We start from the raw sequence: 18,713 nt of genomic DNA on the forward strand, positions 1-18,713 counted from the left end.
ATGTCTATATCTTATGCATCTGTGTTTTATGTAACCTACATGTCTTACATGTGTTTATATGTGCATTGCCTTACTGTAATGTATAATATGCTTTGTCACATGGCAGACAGTGTTACTAAGCGCCTTATTTTCTGTTCCTCAGTTTCACCTCTTATATCTTTGCAATAAAGACAAAGTTGGACGTTGCTTCTTTGTCAACTCATTGCCGAGAAAGGTTTAGCTGTCTGTCAAGCTATGTACCTTCACACATAAGGAGGACAGAACAGTGAAACGACGGCTTCTTACAAGCTGGATACGAGGACTGCGACTCCTGAAGTCCTGACTGCAGTGAAACGACGACTTCTTACAAGCTGGATACGAGGACTGCGACTCCTGAAGTCCTGACTGCAGTGAAACGACGGCTTCTTACAAGCTGGATACGAGGACTGTGACTCCTGAAGTCCTGACTGCAGCGAAACGGTGGCTTCTCACAAGCTGGATAGGAGGAACTATGCAGCATCGCCACCCGCAGCGGTTGCAAGTGTGCTAACCCGTTCACAGCATCATCATGTCAGCAAGGGAATCCGGACAGTTCGAGACAAGGTCTCGCATCTCAGTTAACTCCAGAGGCTCAGGGAGATCTTTGAGCAGCTCCACCGTCGCCATTGCCCGCGCGAAGGCCGAGGCCGCCAAAACCCGCGCGACATTTGCCGAACAAGAAAGACAATTAAAAATAGAGAAAGCATGCACGGAAGCAGCTCTAGAAAAGCTAACTGTGGAAAAAGAAGCTGCAGCTGCTGTAGCAGAAGCAGAGGCTTTAGAGGAAGCAGCAAACTTCACAAGCGATAGACTCAGCTACATAAGTAGGCCCGAACCCAGTCTTCACAATAACTCGCAACTCACTTCAGATTACGTACTGCAACATGCTAAGTCAGAAGACGGCCTAAATCCAGGTCCAAGAGCGACATCAACCCCTGCTAAGGAGCTCCAACAGACTCCAGTCATACAACAAGCGACCTCAGTTAACCAAAGACCCTGCATGGAACAAGTCGACGGTTCCATAGGACATCAACCCTCAATGCAACCTGCATTCAAACCCACAAATGATCGCAGTATGGTCAAACCCTTTAAGGAAGAACAAGTAGATGGTGCCTATTACAGCAACAATCTGTCAAACAGAGATACAGGTATGTCAGATTTTCTAAAATTCTTTGCCCGACGTGAGTTAATAACCAAGGGACTCTCCAAGTTTAATGACAGACCTGAAAGCTATAGGTCATGGCGATCATCATTCAGGAATAATATCAGAGATCTGGATCTGTCTGCATGTGAAGAAGTAGATCTTCTTGTCAAGTGGCTAGGAAATGAGTCGACAGAGCATGCAAGGCGGATTAGAGACATTAATATTAACTACCCAATCAGAGGGTTAAACATGATATGGGAGAGACTTGAGGAGTGTTACGGCTCACCAGAAGTGATAGAGAACGCACTTTTCAAAAGAATTGAGGATTTCCCTAAGATCCAAAACAAAGATTCCCAGAAGCTAAGAGAACTGAGTGATCTGTTAACAGAGCTACAAGTTGCCAAAACTGAAGGAGACTTACAAGGTCTGGCATTCTTAGATACTGCACGTGGTGTAAACCCCATAGTACAAAAATTACCGTACAACCTGCAAGAGAAGTGGATTGCTCAAGGTTCCAGGTACAAGCAACAGTACGATGTCTCGTTCCCTCCATTCTCTTTCTTTATGGACTTCGTGCACCAACAAGCAAAAACTAGGAATGATCCCAGCTTTAACTTCTCGATGTTTGACACCGCTTACCCCAAATCAGGTAAACCTATCTCACTTCGTAACATGAAAGGTACACCGGTTGCAGTACACAAAACCAGTGTGTCTCTTAAAGACTCCTCAAACAAAACCTACAGTACTACAGAGTCTGAGACGATCTCCACAAAGGACCCATGCAGAGAATGTCCTCTACATAAGAAACCACACTCATTGTTGAAATGAAGAGGATTTAGAGGAAAACTTCTCAGGGACCGCAGAACTTTCCTTAAGGAAAACCACATTTGCTACAGGTGTTGTGCCTCAACCTCTCATCTTGCAAAGGACTGCACAGCGAACATCAAATGCTCGGAATGCAACAGTGAAGCGCACAATACAGCTTTACACCCTGGGCCAGCCCCAGGGACTCTCACACCCCCAGACCAGGCTGTAGAGCACGGCGGGGAGGAGGGAGACACAGTACCTCCTGAAGTGACACCCCAGTGCACCCAAGTCTGTGGAGAAGGTCTTAGTAACAAATCTTGCTCCAAGATTTGTCTTGTTACAGTTTACCCCATCGGTCATAAAGAGAAAGCGGTAAGGTTGTATGCCATCCTTGATGACCAAAGCAATAGATCTCTTGCAAACTCCGCCTTCTTTGATATCTTCAGTATTAAAGGACACTGCTCTTCATATTCACTTAAAACTTGCGCTGGTGTGAGTGAAGAAAAAGGCAGAAGAGCTACTGGTTTCCAAGTCAAATCCATAAATAGTGAAGCATCCCTGCAACTACCTACCTTGATTGAATGCAATCAGATCCCAAACAATAGACAAGAGATTCCTACACCTGAGGCAGCATAACATCATGAACATTTAAAGACCATAGCGCATCTCATACCTGCACTCGACCCAAAGGCCCAAATAGTACTTCTCCTTGGGAGAGATATCATAAGAGTCCACAAGGTAAGAAAAAAAATAAATGGTCCTCATAGTTCTCCATATGCTCAGAAGCTTGACCTGGGGTGGGTCATCATAGGTGATGTTTGCCTAGGAAATGTTCACAAGCCAACCACAGTGAATTCTCTTTACACAAATACCTTGGAGAATGGACGACGTCCATCCCTCTTTCAGCCTTGTCCTAACAGATTCCTTCTAAGAGAGAAGCTGGCAAGTGTGCTATATCCTGACTTTACAGAAACCGAGAACCACTCTTGCAGTGAAGACCAAGATCACTTGGGGTGCACGGTGTTCCAGAGCACAAAGGAAGACCACAAGATAGCTCCCTCTATTGAAGATGAGGCCTTCTTGGGCATAATGGAACAAGGATTCTTCAAGGATAAAACAAACACCTGGGTTGCACCACTACCTTTCAAAACACAGAGACGTCATCTTCCTAACAACAGGTATCAAGCCTTAAAACGCTTCTGTTCACTTAGACGCAACTTTCAGAAAAGACCAGAGATGATGGAACATTTCTTCTTATTCATGAAAAAGATGTTTGAGAACAATCATGCAGAAGTAGCTCCACCCCTAAAAGAAAAAGAAGAATGCTGGTATCTACCAATCTTCGGCGTTTACCACCCTAAGAAGCCAGGACGAATCCGAGTGGTATTTGACTCCAGTTCACAGTATGAGGGAGTCTCTCTCAATAATGTTCTTTTGACAGGACCAGACCTCAATAACACACTTCTCGGTGTCCTCATCAGATTCCGTAAAGAACCCATCGCTATAGTTGCCGACATACAACAAATGTTCTATTGTTTCCTAGTAAAAGAAGAGCACAGGAACTTCTTGAGATTTCTTTGGTTCAAGGACAATGACCCTACTCAAGACATCATAGAATATCGCATGAAGGTGCATGTTTTTGGCAACAGCCCATCTCCAGCTGTCGCTATTTATGGACTCAGACTCTCTGCTCAAGAAGGTGAAAAAGACTATGGGAAAGACGTTAAGAAGTTTGTTGAAAGAGACTTCTATGTAGATGATGGCTTAAAGTCGCTTCCCTCACCAGAGGCTGCAATCAGTCTACTCAAAAGGACCCAGAGTATGCTTTCCTGTTCAAACCGCAGACTTCATAAGATAGCTTCAAACAGCAAAGTTGTTATGGAAGCCTTCTCTACTCAAGATCATGCCAGTGATTTGAAAGATCTAGACTTAGCGACAGACCCGATACCCATGCAGCGCAGCCTAGGGCTCAGCTGGGACCTCAAATCTGACACCTTTACCTTTCAGGTCGACCAAGAGCAAAAGCCTTTCACACGACGTGGAGTGTTATCTACCATTAACAGTCTATATGATCCACTTGGATTTGCAGCTCCTGTGATCATCCAAGGTAAGACTCTGCTCAGAGAGTTAACCACAGATACGTGTGATTGGGATTCGCCACTTCCCTCAGAGAAAGAAGCACTATGGATAGCATGGAGAAACTCTCTACAGGCATTATCTAACCTACATATCTATAGGCCATATGCCCACTTCTCCCCTGCAGAAGTTCAGTCTAGGCAGCTGTGCATATTTTGTGATGCTTCGGTAAAAGCAATCGCTGCAGTCGCTTACCTTAAAACTATAAACATTAAAGGTCAAGTCCAAATTGGCTTTGTAATGGGCAAGGCAAAACTGGCACCAAGCCCTGAGATTACCATACCAAGACTGGAACTTTGTGCCGCTGTTCTGGCAGTAGAGCTGGCAGATCTCATTGTGTCAGAAATAGATATAAAACTTGTCAGTACAATGTTTCATACAGACAGCAAAGTAGTATTGGGCTACATTTACAATGAGACTAGGAGATTCTATGTCTATGTTCATAACAGAGTTCAAAGAATTAGGAGGTCAACACAGCCTACCCAGTGGTGCTATGTACCAACTGACCTCAACCCAGCAGACCATGCTACAAGAGCTGTTCCAGCAGCTCACCTTAAAGATACTACGTGGTTCACAGGGCCACCATTCCTCTACAAACCTGTACTTGACACCCTGGAGAAATACTCATTTCAGCTATTAGAACCAAATGCTGATGCAGAGATTCGTCCTCATATTTCTGTACTCACCACAAGAGTTTCTCACAAAGAGCTTGGATCCAAACGATTCAACAAGTTTTCTACGTGGAAATCACTGAACAGAGCTATAGCCGGCTTGATCCACATAGCCAGATCCTTTAGAGCCACACCTACAGGATCAGATCACTGCAAAGGTTGGCATTACTGTCACAAGGCCCATACAGTGGATGAGCTCACACAGGCCAGAGACGTTATCATCCGTTGTATCCAACAAGAGGTTTATACTCAAGAATTTGAACTCATCCAAAATCAAAAGAGTGTTCCTAAAGACAGTTCCCTCAAGAGGCTTGACCCTTTCATAGATGCTAATGGACTGTTGAGAGTTGGGGGACGTATTTCAAATGCAAAGTTCGAGAGTAAAGAATGTAATCCCATAATACTTCCAAGCAATCACATTGCATCTTTACTTGTGCAACACTACCATGAGAAGACTAAACATCAGGGACGTTTGTTCACTGAAGGAGCTTTACTTACAGCTGGATTTTGGGTAGTGGGAGCGAAAAGACTTGTGAGTTGTCTTATTTTCAAATGTGTCACTTGCAAAAAACTACGTGGTATGTTTCAGTCACAGAAGATGGCTAACCTCCCTGCGGACCGACTCAGTATAGAACCTCCCTTTACTAATGTTGGTCTTGACGTGTTTGGTCCCTGGTCTGTCACCACACGGCACACTAGAGGAGGCCAGGCAAACAGCAAACGCTGGGCAGTCATATTTACATGCATGAGTATCAGGGCTGTGCATATAGAAGTTATCGAGTCTTTAGACACATCCAGCTTTATAAATGCTCTCAGACGTTTCATCTCCATCAGAGGCCCAGTTAAACTAATCCGCTCTGATAGAGGTACCAACTTCGTTGGGGCCTGCAAAGAACTGCATATCCCCTCAAACATTGACAGTGACCATGTAGAGAGATATCTTGCCGCCCAAGACTGTAAATGGACATTCAACCCCCCACATGCGTCTCACATGGGAGGCTCTTGGGAGCGTATGATTGGCATAGCTCGCCGGATCCTTGATTCTGTCTTTCTACAGCTGGGAACTTCGAGGCTCACCCATGAAACCCTCTCAACCTTCATGGCCGAAGTAGTGGCGATCATGAACGCCAGACCTTTGACTTCAATATCCAGTGATCCAGAAGATCCCTTCTTGCTCACCCCTTCCACTCTTCTCACCCAAAAAGTCGGTACAGCATCGGCTCCTCCTGGCGAATTTAGTGCTAAAGACTTGTACAAGTGTCAGTGGAGACGAGTGCAAACTCTAGCAGATACCTTCTGGGATAAATGGAGAAAACAATACATCTCTACTCTACATGTCCGGAATAAATGGCAAACCAGCAAACCCAACATGGAGGTTGGTAATGTTGTTCTTGTCAAAGACTCTCAGTCAAGAAGAAATGACTGGCCTTTGGGACTGATAACCAAGGTGTTCCCAAGTGAAGATGGGAAAGTCAGAAAAGTGGAGGTCAAGGTCTGCAGACAACAGGAGCCCAAACTCTTTCTCAGACCCGTTACTGAACTGGTTTTGTTGCTCTCTCCAGGGGTGATTTAATGTGGTATCCTTTAGATACCAGACGGGGAGTGTCATGCCTTCAGCAATTTGTTCTTTGTTAATTAGGCATTATTAGTATGCCTTATCAGTTTGCAATTCTCTGTTCATTGTGTAACTGCTCCATCTAGTGGCTGTTTGTATACACTGCATCTTTTCACAGTAGAAGTTTGACCCATTTCAGCTTCCATAGCTTGTAGCCTATGAACTCTGATTACATCATCAGCCCTGCTCATAGCAGCCATTTCCTCATCACAGACTCCATTCCTGTGGTAACCACGCTGCTGGTAGGATCCAACCTTCACATTCAGGCTCACAATAGCATCGTCGGTACGTCTACACACATGTCTATATCTTATGCATCTGTGTTTTATGTAACCTACATGTCTTACATGTGTTTATATGCGCATTGCCTTACTGTAATGTATAATATGCTTTGTCACATGGCAGACAGTGTTACTAAGCGCCTTATTTTCTGTTCCTCAGTTTCACCTCTTATATCTTTGCAATAAAGACAAAGTTGGACGTTGCTTCTTTGTCAACTCATTGCCGAGAAAGGTTTAGCTGTCTGTCAAGCTATGTACCTTCACACATAAGGAGGACAGAACACTGGGGATGTGATGTTGTTCGCTTTGGCGTTCTTGGATCCCTGCTCTTGGTTTGGCTATCCTTTTTTCTTTTGAACTTCTCCTTCCTTTCCCCCCTTTTTTTTCTCTGTTTGCTTTGGTGTTGCAGTGGATAGCTGCCTTTTAGTCTGAGTTATTATCAGTGTTATATTTATGTTTCGTTATTTAGGTGCTATTGATAGCCCCTGCGTGGGCGTATCTTTTGCCCTGTTGGAGTTAGAGCACTGATTTCTCTAATTTCTAGTTCCTCTATGTGCAATTGATAGCCCCTGCGTGGGCGTGATTTGTTGCTCCTGTGTTAATTGTTATAAATTAATAAAAAACATTGAAATACAAAAAAGAAACAAAAATCTTCATCACCCCCCACAAGTAGTACAGTGTTACTATGGTGACACTGTACTGCTAGGGTGACAGTATGTTAACAAAAACATAAATAATATAAAAAAATAGTAAAAATTTGAATTTTTTTTTAAATAGTATAATTTTTGGTTATAAACTAATTTTGGGTTTTTTTTTTTTTTTTTACTAAAAAGATAGCTGAATACATTTTGGCCAAGATTTATGAAGAAAGATTATTTATTTGCAAAATTTTAAAAGAAATTAATTTTTTCATTTATATAGCAAACAAATAAACATCCCAGTGGTGAATAAATACCACCAAAATAAAGTTTTATCTGTCTCAAAAAAATGCTAAAAAATTCATATGGGTACAGTGGTGCATGACCGCGCAATTGTCAATTAAGGTGTGATAGCACTGAAAGGTGAAAATTGGCCTGGACAGGAAGGGGGTGAAAGTGTTCAGACTTGAAGTGGTTAATGGGGAGCGGGGGACAAAGGCTTAAAGTGGAACATCCCCTTTTGGGTGGATCTCCGCTTTAAGAGCAGGTGCAGCACTGTGGATTTTCCTTACTTTTTGGTGTCAGAACTAATTTTCAGTATTAGGCAACCATCTGGAATGGTAAGGTCAATCGTTTATCAAATAAAGCTGCCCATACATACATCAGTCAGTCCAACCAAGGGAAACCATGTTCAGGAACAACAATCCAATATTTAAAAAAGAAAATCAGGTCATCATTACAGATTGTGAAATATACATATAAATGTCCACATTTTCTAAATCTGGATGTTCTTCTAAACTGTGAGAAAAATTAACACACGGTGACTACATACACAAGAAGATGTGATCACTGAGCAACCAGCCTTCCTATTCTGTCCAACTGATATCCAAACTAACCTCTTATACACTGCTTACAGCAAAGTTGCTTTGATCATCCAATTCATGCAAACATGAGGAACACCTGCTTTTTAATGATATCCTATAGCAATACGTGATAACAAGTCTAATATAAGATGTGGAAAGTGCATGCTCAGCAGTGACCTACCTTCATTAAGACAGACTCTGAAAGTTTTTCTCGGTTTACAATCTTTATTGCCACTTTCTGTCCCGTTATGCAGTGTACACCTAGTTTAACCAAACCTGTAAAGACAAAGGGCATAGGCAATTTTAAAATGGAACATCTGGAATCTAATTATTAACAAGAGTTACTTCATTGGCGTTGTAGTCAGAGGGCAACTATATGAAAATTTCAATATAAAAATCTCAATCTGTCTTTACATATTAACAAAATTTAAAAACAAATTTGAAACATTTTTTAAAGCACAACTTTGATTAGGTTGAAAACAAAGATACAAGTCCATTTAGATCATCCAATATTCAAACAATTCCTGCTACAGTGCGGCAACGTCCCATCCCTATCTCCTAATTATGCTCCTGCATTGTCATTCTATCACACGGGCTTCCGGTGGTGACTAAAGTGGACATTTTAATACACATTAAACAGAGATCGCACACTATTTTTCATTATCAGGAAACCCAGCCTGAGAAATGCCATTCAATAAAGGCTTGTTCACACTTGACTCAAATTTCTGATTCTTAACAAACGCACATATAGCATAAATGTGCATTAATAGGTGCGTTTGGCTCGCATTTAATGAGTGTAAAAAATGCTCCCCCCAAACGCATTATGTGTGCTTTTGGTGTGTTTGATGCGCATTAAAGGCATGTTAAAAACTGCACCACAAATGCCTATAATAAACTATAACGCCATTAATGCACTGCAACGAAACCACACTGCACATGCATGCCAGCGCGTTTGTGGCACGTTACCAATGACTACCATAGACTTGACTTGAACTCCACATGAAGCTTCAGTTTTGAAACGACACCATGCAACACCCCAAGTTTTGATAATGTGAACAGCATCGTGTGCTGTCCATATTATCATTTGCATAGGAGTTTGAGGAACATTAAAAATGCTCCTCAAACTCCCGCTTTCAATGCCAGTGTGAACAAGGCATAATATTGGAGTATACACATGTAGACAGGAAGAGGCTGCAAATAGGCTGCAGGATATTAGCAGGAAAGAAATGCTAAAACACATATCCGCAATGTGTTGCCACACACGCAATAATGTGATAATGTCACGTGTAAATGTGCTCTGCAGTAGGGCGCTCTATTCATTTCAAGTTTATTTGACAAATGTGGTCCAACAAAAAAGGCTGCTGAAATCTGTGGTCCTACTCCAGACAAATAGTCACTTTCACTGTGTGGGTGACCGGGCCATGTAGCATACAACTGAAAGATACCTCCTATTTCTTTGAGAAGGAAAAGAGTAACACATAGTACAAAGCATGTAGGCAAAGGACATGCTCCCAGTTACGTCAACTATGAAAAATGAGTAAAAAAAATGATTGGTTAAACTGAGCTTTATTTTCTCTCTACATTTCCCTTATACTTGAGTTTTAAAACCATAAATGGTATTATTTAGAAGTTAAATAAAAGATTTAGTGTTGTAAAACACTTTTGAAAGTTAAATAGTAACAGTTAACATACGGGTCTACCAGACCAAAACAAGGGCCAACTGAAGAAGAAAAAAGGACAATGAGTTTTAGGCTACGTTTAGACATGCAACCAGGAGCAGACTGACCATAAGAGCGCTCGGGAACTGCCCGAGGGCCCAGGGTCAGTAGGGGGCCCCATGAAATGCCGCTGGTACCTTTTTGTATAGGCTATTTTGGGTGTGCTTTGAGTGTGGTCAAGGACACAGGGGCCCCATGATCCCCTATGGCCCGGGGGCCCCATGAGTTGTCAGTCATCCCCTGCATGCAACTGACTCTAGTGTAGACTAGAAAAGGACAGCAATTAGGAATTTTTGCTTTTTACCATTGTAAAGTTAGTAGCCATTTCTGTTCTTTACCCTGATCTTGGCAGACACATAATGTACAGCACAGCAAATTCATCTTTATAGCTCGGATGGCAGGCACACAGATACAGTACTGTGTACAGAATGACTTGTGGAAAGCTAGATTACGTGATTTATGCTGACTGGTCAGCACAATCATAAAGTATGTATTTATGTAAGCAAAGTCAAGTGCACTTCAAATGCTTAGGAACATGAAGGGGGGTAAAAAAAAGCACATGATCGGAAGTTCACATCGCCATTTTTTCACACTATAGAAAATCATGACTTACGTGTCTAATGCAGGCCATAGACGGGTCAAAAATCGGCCGTTTTTTTTTTTTTTTTTTTTTCGGCCGATTTTCTCATCGGCAGTGGGTTAATTGGTTGGCCGTTTTTTCGGGATTTTGGCACTTTTTTTAATCGGTGAAATTGGAAAAAAATCGGCTGATTTTCCCGGCAATGATGGGAGAAGAAGATCTAGTCCGCTGTTATATCTGACATGACAAAGTATTGCAGTTGCAACAATGTATCTATTTATAATACAAACATCTGTATCCGAAATGGATACAAATAGATACATTGTTGTAACTGAAATACTTTTTCATGTCAAATATAATAGCGGAGCTCTCCGCATGGACAGAAGTAATTAAATGCCGGCTGTAGACGAGACGAAAATCGGCCGATTTTTTTTTTTTTTTTTTTTTACCGTTGGTGGTAACGGCCGCCTATTGAACGACCGCTTTTTCGTTTTGTTTTTAAAAAACGGACGGTTTTCGATCCATCTATGGCCTGCATAAGTTTTTATTTCAGTCTTTATTGATCATAGAGTGATTGGTTACATATACATGTAGTGCTACCCCTGTAGGGGCCGCTCATTGAGGCTTGTTCCCAGTGGTTGCCCTGACCTTGCATGCCACCCAACACCTATGACACTCTGGGTTCAGAGATATTTCAATAATGGAAAACAATGCAGGTGACACAATTCTTTATTAACATTTCTATATTAGTGCTTGACCAAAGGAATAATGGGATTAGTATGCACAACCCCAGTTAAAACACAAAAACAGAAACACTAGTATAATAGGGACAGACAATTAGCAACGGTTAACAGATTATACAGTTATGTAACGTAAGCTTCAACCAAGCGTTACAAGGGGCATGCAGAAAATCCTACACGAATGTATACTCCTGCATAAATACATGTAGGTACCCTTGTTTAAGTAACAAAGGCCTTAGGAAGGGAGAAGTCCCTTTAAGTAGAAACTGCAGCTTGAGTCCTGTGATGCTAAAAGTTCCTAATATGGTGGTATCTGATGTATTCTGCTAGAAATGGTGGGGCCCATAAACATTACTGAATACTGGTAATTCAGTGAAGTTAAATGATAATTTGGGGTACTGCTAAAATATTTTTAATATCCAGCACATCCATTTTTACATCACCAGGTAGTAACCTTTGCCCTCTGTACTAAAATGTGTTTTTCTGGCTGTTCACTGGAGAGAATTCATATTGCTTCCAGTCTTGACCTGGGAGGGTTGAGAGGGCAGAGAGATATTGAAAATCAAAACAAAACACACGCTTCCAAATGAAATGACAAATGTCTCAAATGGTGGTAATAATATATATATATTAAACAATAAACCATGGAGGGGGTTCTATCATTTTTACACTGTAAACCACACGCAGATAATGCAAACTTGACACTTCAGCCCTCACAAACCACAGGGACGCCTGCCATTGAAAACAAGTATCGAGGCCACTGTGCAGATCAGGCTGGAAGGTTCAAGCTGTACAGCCCTTGTCAGATCAGGGAATCCAGCACTGCATAAACAACAAGGAGGGCGCAAACGCCTAGTGCATTATCAACATTTTATTAAAGGATAAAAGAATACATATTGTACTCACAAGCAAAGAAAATAATAGGTAGTATAATAAAACACAGAATCCAGAAGTCCACTGTCCAACCTCAACGAATTGTGTGATTGACAAGATCAGCTGACGTGTTTTGGGGGTCGGGCCCCCTTTCTCAGAGCAATGACTGTTGCACCCCCCTCCCAGACCTCTTTAAATACAAACTACAAAGATCACACCCACCAACTACAGTGGAGGAAGGGGCGGGCGGAAAGGCAGGATTGGAGGGTGGCACCACCCATGATGGTATCTAGCAACACATACAAAAACAGAGACAACACTTTAGCACATAGTTTTACGTGCATCAAAACAAATGATCAGGGATCCAGATATGAGAATCCCTGATGTACAGCCATGATGTGAATGGTATGTGACATAACTCCTTAAGGTTGCCTTTATTTTATTGTAATTTGATCTGTTTTGATGCATGTAAAACTACGTTTGGATGATTGAAGTGAACACAGTTTTACAGTTTCTTATTCACTAAGCTAATTTTGCTAAATAAACAATCTCTGCTCTTTCAGTAAAACATTTCTTGAAAACTAACTAGTCGCAGTTGTGTTTGGCTCACTGTTATGGACCAGAGTTCACTGGAGTGGAGCTTGGTGATTTAGCTGTGCTGTGAGGCAGAGATTACTGGATCACAAGCATTGCTGCACGGAATTGTAAATCCTTTGATAGGTAAAACAGTTCCCATAGATGTTGTACATCTGTGCATTTAGCTGCTCACCTGGAGTTCAGCTTTAAATAGAATTTCAGATAATTTTGGTAGAGATTTCCAATCAGATTTTAAAGCTTTTATGACTCCTATTTACTCACTGCAAAAGTAGATTTGATTATTGTGCCTGTTCTAATGACTGTTACATGAAAGTACCTGCGAGTTTTGTTGATATGAAAGAAGACATTCCTCATTCAAAAGGCAAATTAGGAGACCTATAATTGGATAATTTGCAGCATGTAAAGCTTCAAAACACTAAAGGATGCTATTAAATTTAAATACATCTTGTTTACTGCAGAATGCAGATTAACAATCTGGTTATTTTGGATTATTGTAAATTATTGATAGTGTTAAAATGTGCTGCAACTACACAAAGTATCCACAAACAGACAAAGAGCAATGCAGCACAATCATTTTATATGTGCTTATACATCATTGTCATATTTGGCTGTATTGTGAGATAAAGACTACAATAAAATATTGATTACAGTTATGCCCCGTACACACGATAAGAAAATCATACGAAAAATTTTGCGGAACCACTGATCAAACTATTTTCTATTCGTTTATGAGCAGGATGTTTTAACCAATAACGATATTGTGAACCAAAAAAATCCGGTTGAACAACATTGAAAAATTGTCGTTTTGCATAAGATTTTCTATGTGGTGGTATGATGGTCATACAAAAAAAAAATCTATCAAGCGCTATCACACATGTGCGGAAACAGAAGATGACCTGGAGGTTTATGTCCACGGAATCTTTATAAACACGAATGAAAAATCCAAATGTTAAAAGTAGATTGGCCTAATGAGATAATGAAACCAGAATTCTGCATATTATATTTTAAGTATCACTATTTATGTATATAGTTAATGTAATAAACTATATTATACTCATTGCTGTTAATTGTTGTGTATATTATTATTATTATACAGTATTTATATAGCACTAAAAGGTTTGCTCAGCGCTGTACATTATAGTGGGGGACAGAACATGAGACAATACAGTAACAAAACAAAACACGAGGGGGTCAAGGGCCCTGCTCCTTCGAGCTTACAATCTAGGAGGTATTCAATAAATGGGCTTCAAAATGTAAGTCGAGGTTACCTAGTGGAGTATAATGGAGAGCAGATACAAAGACCAGCTCTTTGTTATGAACTGGACCCTATAATGTGAGAGTCCACCTGTATATCACTTGTTCTGGCCAGAAGGGTGTGGCAACAAGGTCACAAGCACACTGCACTTGTTTGGAAGACGTCAACACTACGAATTGCCCGATGAACAAATTATTTAGATTGGTTATTGTGGGCCACGTTTTCGACCAATGAACGAACACCTCTCGGTCATCTAATGACCGCTCGATCGATTTTCTAATCATGTATTTCCACCTTTAGGTTCAAATCAGGCCAACACAGTGCCAGACGGGTCCTTTATTTATAATAATATATATTAGTTCCTTACACAAGCACTGTATGTCTTTCACTCATCCACCACCAAGGTCCTGAGTTTGTATATGAAAGGTTTAAATTTGGTTGGTGACTGTGCCAAGAAACACAAAACTTTTTTTAAGGATTAGTCCACTGAAAAGTGATATTTTAGATGTTGGTAATTACTGAAGATTAAGTGGATTTCCAGTTAAAAATGAAAAACTACCCTTTATTTCCATTTACAATATGTAAAACATTTATATTATGAAATATTATAATTGCTGAATGTCTAATTCAAAACAGTCTAAGCCAGACATTGAGCAATCCTCCTTCCTTCACCGACAACAGTGTGCCTGTGCAGCTAAATGTGGTTGCTCACAGGGACTTCCTGGTACCGTTGTCAGTGTTTGTGCAAGTAACACTGCAAGCCCTACTTAGCAGCTTCCCTGTTCTCCCCAGCCCTGCCCTTGACTTGCCCAGTCCTACCTATTCCTCTTCCCCCGGCCCCACCCCTGCCCTATCTACGATGTCAAATTCTCATGAATAGGAACACACAAGTGTCGTCATTTATGAGAGTGCTCTGACAAAAGGAACAGGAGGAAGGAGACACACAATGCATCATAGTGAAAAAAGATACAAACACACAAATCTAAAATATTTTACACATAACCATGGACATTTATTGTGTAACTGATTGCGGGGAATTAAGTGAAAACAAGACTTTCCATCCACTTTAAAGCCAAAATCCAGACAAACATCTAAACCAGCCCTTTTCAACCAGTGTTCCGCAAAATGTGCTAAGGGTTCCTTGAGCAATGGGAAATGTCTGACTCTGATAAATAACCACTGACACCAATTGTCATTTTATCAATTGTATCTGCAAGGGAGGCATTCTTCCCACTGACCAACAATGCATGTAGCATTCTTTCTAATGAGCACCGAAGTAAGAGACATTATTCCCACTGATTAGCAGTAAGAGGTCCCATCTTCTATTGACCGCCAATATACAGTATGTATCATGTTACACATGGATTGCTGTTTGTTGGCCTTTAAATAATCTGTTCCTTCCTCCCTCTGTAGCTAGCAGATGCTGTGTATACCTAGTCCCAACCTCTTTTCATTGTGTTTTAAGTTTATGTTCTGAGCACATGTAATTGATGGGCCTAGGCATACTATGATTTTATTTTTAACTATCTGATGTTCATCTGAGAAGATCTGCACAAGTTTTTGATTAAAGCTTTTTACGATCTGCAAGATGTCACTTGGATCGTGTCACTGTCTGGCAATTCTACTGAGACTGTAATCTACAGCTATCTTACTACAACTGGATTAATGATTGAAATCAAACTTGCAGTGCTTAGAATGACAATAAGAGAGTGCTTCTCCCACTGACCACCAATATAAATGATTGCGTCTCCTGCTGACCACCGATGTAAGGGAGTACCTCTCCTGCTGACCACCAATGTAAAGGAGAGCTTCCCCTCCTGACTATCAAAATAAGGGAGAGCTTCTCCCACTGACCACCAATATAAGAAAGTGCTTCTCCCACTGACCATCAATATAAAGGAGTGCTTCTCTCGCTGAAACTCGATATAAGGGAGAGCTTCTCCTGCTGGGCACCAATGTAAGCGAGTGCTTCTCCTGCTGACCATCAATCAGTCCTTCTCTTGATGGCCACCAATATATGAAAGTGCTTCTCCTAATGACTACCATTATAAGGGAGTGTGTCCCCTGCTGGCTACCACTATAAGTGAGTCCTTCTCTCCTGGCCGCCAATGTAAGTGGGCACTACATGGACCACAAGCGTAGGTAAGTAGGTGTAGGCAGTACAGTTCTCACTGTCTCATTTATATTATGGTCATTCATTATTATTGGTTTTATTTAAAAAATAATAAACAAAAATAATTTTGTTGTATTGATCAGGCTTGGGTGACAAATATGTTAATATTCCACATTTCTTATTCTTTTCTATTCTTGTATCTCAGCTTACTGTTCACTCTAATGTACTATGAGCAGTAGATATAGAAACTATTGACAGGGGTTCCCTGATGCCTGAAAACTATTTCAAGGGTTTGTCTATTTAAAAAGGCTAAACACAAAAATGAAATACATGCCCAGGATCAGTTTCAACTGCTAAATGATTTGCTTTCTGTTGGTTAAATCCTGAGGTTTAAACAACTCTGCTACACATCACAGACAGGCGGATGACACCACTTTCTTCTACCTGGCCCCAGCCTATTGGTTGGACAGTGAAGGAGCAGCATTAGTCTGGCGAGCTCATCCCTCTACTCATTTTTTTCTCTTTCTGTTAGTTCTTTCATTGTCAGCATATTTAAATACAACATGCCTAATTGTTTCCAAGTGCTGCCCCTCCTTCTCTCAGTGCTGATGTACAAAAAAATCAAGTCAAATTAAGGTAGTTACACTAGTTATATTTAAAGAAAATACACATAGCATTTTATTCATGAATACAGGTCCACATTACAATCAGTGCAGATTAGGTCCAACATTTCATATTAGACATTTTAATTTATTTAATTTTACAGATAATGCAACAGGAAGAGGAGGCTCAGCTTGTTGTAGTAGAAATTATCCTGAAGGTGGGTCAGACACAAAGCTAAAGAATCTGGGTAGGAGAGCGCTCAGTGGAATCACCAAGAAATATTAGACACTAGGGGGTGACTGAGTTCACCAAACTTATACAAGCATAGGCCACAAAACCACAAACTCCATGTTCAACAAACTTATTTATCTATGTTTATTACATCTTCCGCCAGACTCCTCTTCCCCTCGTGGATTCTGACCTCCATTATGACTTAGTCATAGGCCTGGCTTAGGTCATATGGCCAATTTGACTAAGCTTTGAAAGAGAGTATAAAGTGTCTGAGGAGGAGTAGAGTCTGGTGTGTGATGTGATGAACATGAAACGATAATGTTTGCTGGACACAGAATTTAGAATTGTGTTATTTACTGACAGTCACTGCTCTCTGCTCAGAGCGGCAGTCAGAACGTAGCCATCAGCGGTCATGTGATTATGAGTTCTCACAGCCGGCGGGAGACAGATGCAGCCTCGAAACGATGCTGTATCCACCTAGGTAAATATGACTGGGAAAAAAAAAATCCATACTTCTCTTTTAATTTTTAGATGTGGCAGCTGTGTTAGTTTTCTTTTTGAGACATTTTGTCCTTTACTTTCTCCCGGTGATCTGGCCAGTAAGTATGTTATTTTTTTTCCAACTTTCTTTACAGACCAAGCTGTCTGGACAAAGTAGCAGCTAGAAGGGTAAGACAAACCATTTCCCACTAACAGGGGAACTAATGATGGTCAGTTTTTATTCATTTATGTAAAAACCTTTATCCCAAAAGGAAAAAAAAACTGTTTTACATTCTGATCCGTGTACCCACTCAAATTTTGAAATGCAACTGTGTCCATGCCTGCGCTGCATTTGCATCCCCTTCTGTGGGCTGCCTGCATGCAGCTCGGAGATGGATGCACACGTACAGTGAGGAACAGAAGTATTTGAACACCCTGCGATTTTGCAACTTCTCCCACTTAGAAATCATGGAGGGTTCTGAAATTCACATTGTAGGTGCATTCCCACTCTGAGAGACAAAATTAAAAAAAAAATTCAGAAAGCACATTGTATGATTTTTAAAGAATTTATTTGTCTTGCACTGCTGAACATAAGTATTTGAACACCTGAGAAACAGCAAGAATTCTGGCTCTCAAAGACCTGTTACTGTGCCTTTGAAAAAGTCCACCTCTACTCCACTCATTAATCTAACTTAGTAGCACCTGTCTGAGCTCTTTATAGACACCTGTCCACCCCACAGTCAGTCAGACGCCAACTACTACCATGGGCAAGACCAAAGAGCTGTCAAAAGACATCAGAGACAAAATTGTGGACCTCCACAAGGCTGGAAAGGGCTACAGGGCAATTGCCAAGCAGCTTGATGAAAATAGTCGTCTTTAGCCTCTTCCCTTTTCTAACAATTGCTCAAACAGTTGATCTGTCAGTCTCCCTCGGACTGGGGCTCCATGCAACATCTCACCTCGTGGGGTATCACTGATAAGAAAGATGAGGAATCAGCCCAGAACTACAAGGGAGGAGCTGGTCAATGACATGAAGAGAGCTGGGACCACAGTTTCCAAGGTCACTGTCGGTAGAACACTACATCGTCATGGTTTCAAATCATGCATTGCACGGAAGGTTCCCCTGCTCAAGTCATCACATGTCCAGGCCCGTCTGAAGTTTGCCAATGACCATCTGGATGATCCAGAGGAGGTATGGGAGAAAGTCATGTGGTCAGATGAGACCAAAGTAGAACTTTTTTGGTCTAAACTTCACTCGTCGTGTTTGGAGGAAAAAGAAGGATGAGTTGCATCCCAAGAACACCATCCCTACTGTGAAGCATGGGGGTGGTAACATCATGCTTTGAGGGT

The 18,713-nt window shown here is 41.2% G+C and overlaps 1 protein-coding gene across 3 annotated transcripts in view; it reads right to left on the reverse strand.

Annotated features, from left to right (window-relative positions):
- The window catches only part of LOC149451183 (serine/threonine-protein kinase BRSK2-like), a 425,864-nt gene that overhangs the window by 189,169 nt on the left and 217,982 nt on the right, over positions 1-18,713 (reverse strand). For all 3 annotated transcript variants that reach the window (XM_089691016.1, XM_089691015.1, XM_089691017.1), the window contains one exon: positions 8,355-8,449. In XM_089691016.1, the coding sequence (XP_089547142.1) occupies positions 8,355-8,449 (95 nt within the window). Of the gene's footprint in view, positions 1-8,354; positions 8,450-18,713 lie in introns of those variants that run through there.

The sequence above is a fragment of the Staurois parvus genome, unplaced genomic scaffold (assembly GCF_062004578.1).
Source record: "Staurois parvus isolate SC_StPar_1 unplaced genomic scaffold, SC_StPar_1.0 ptg000548l, whole genome shotgun sequence".
Lineage (NCBI taxonomy): Eukaryota > Metazoa > Chordata > Amphibia > Anura > Ranidae > Staurois > Staurois parvus.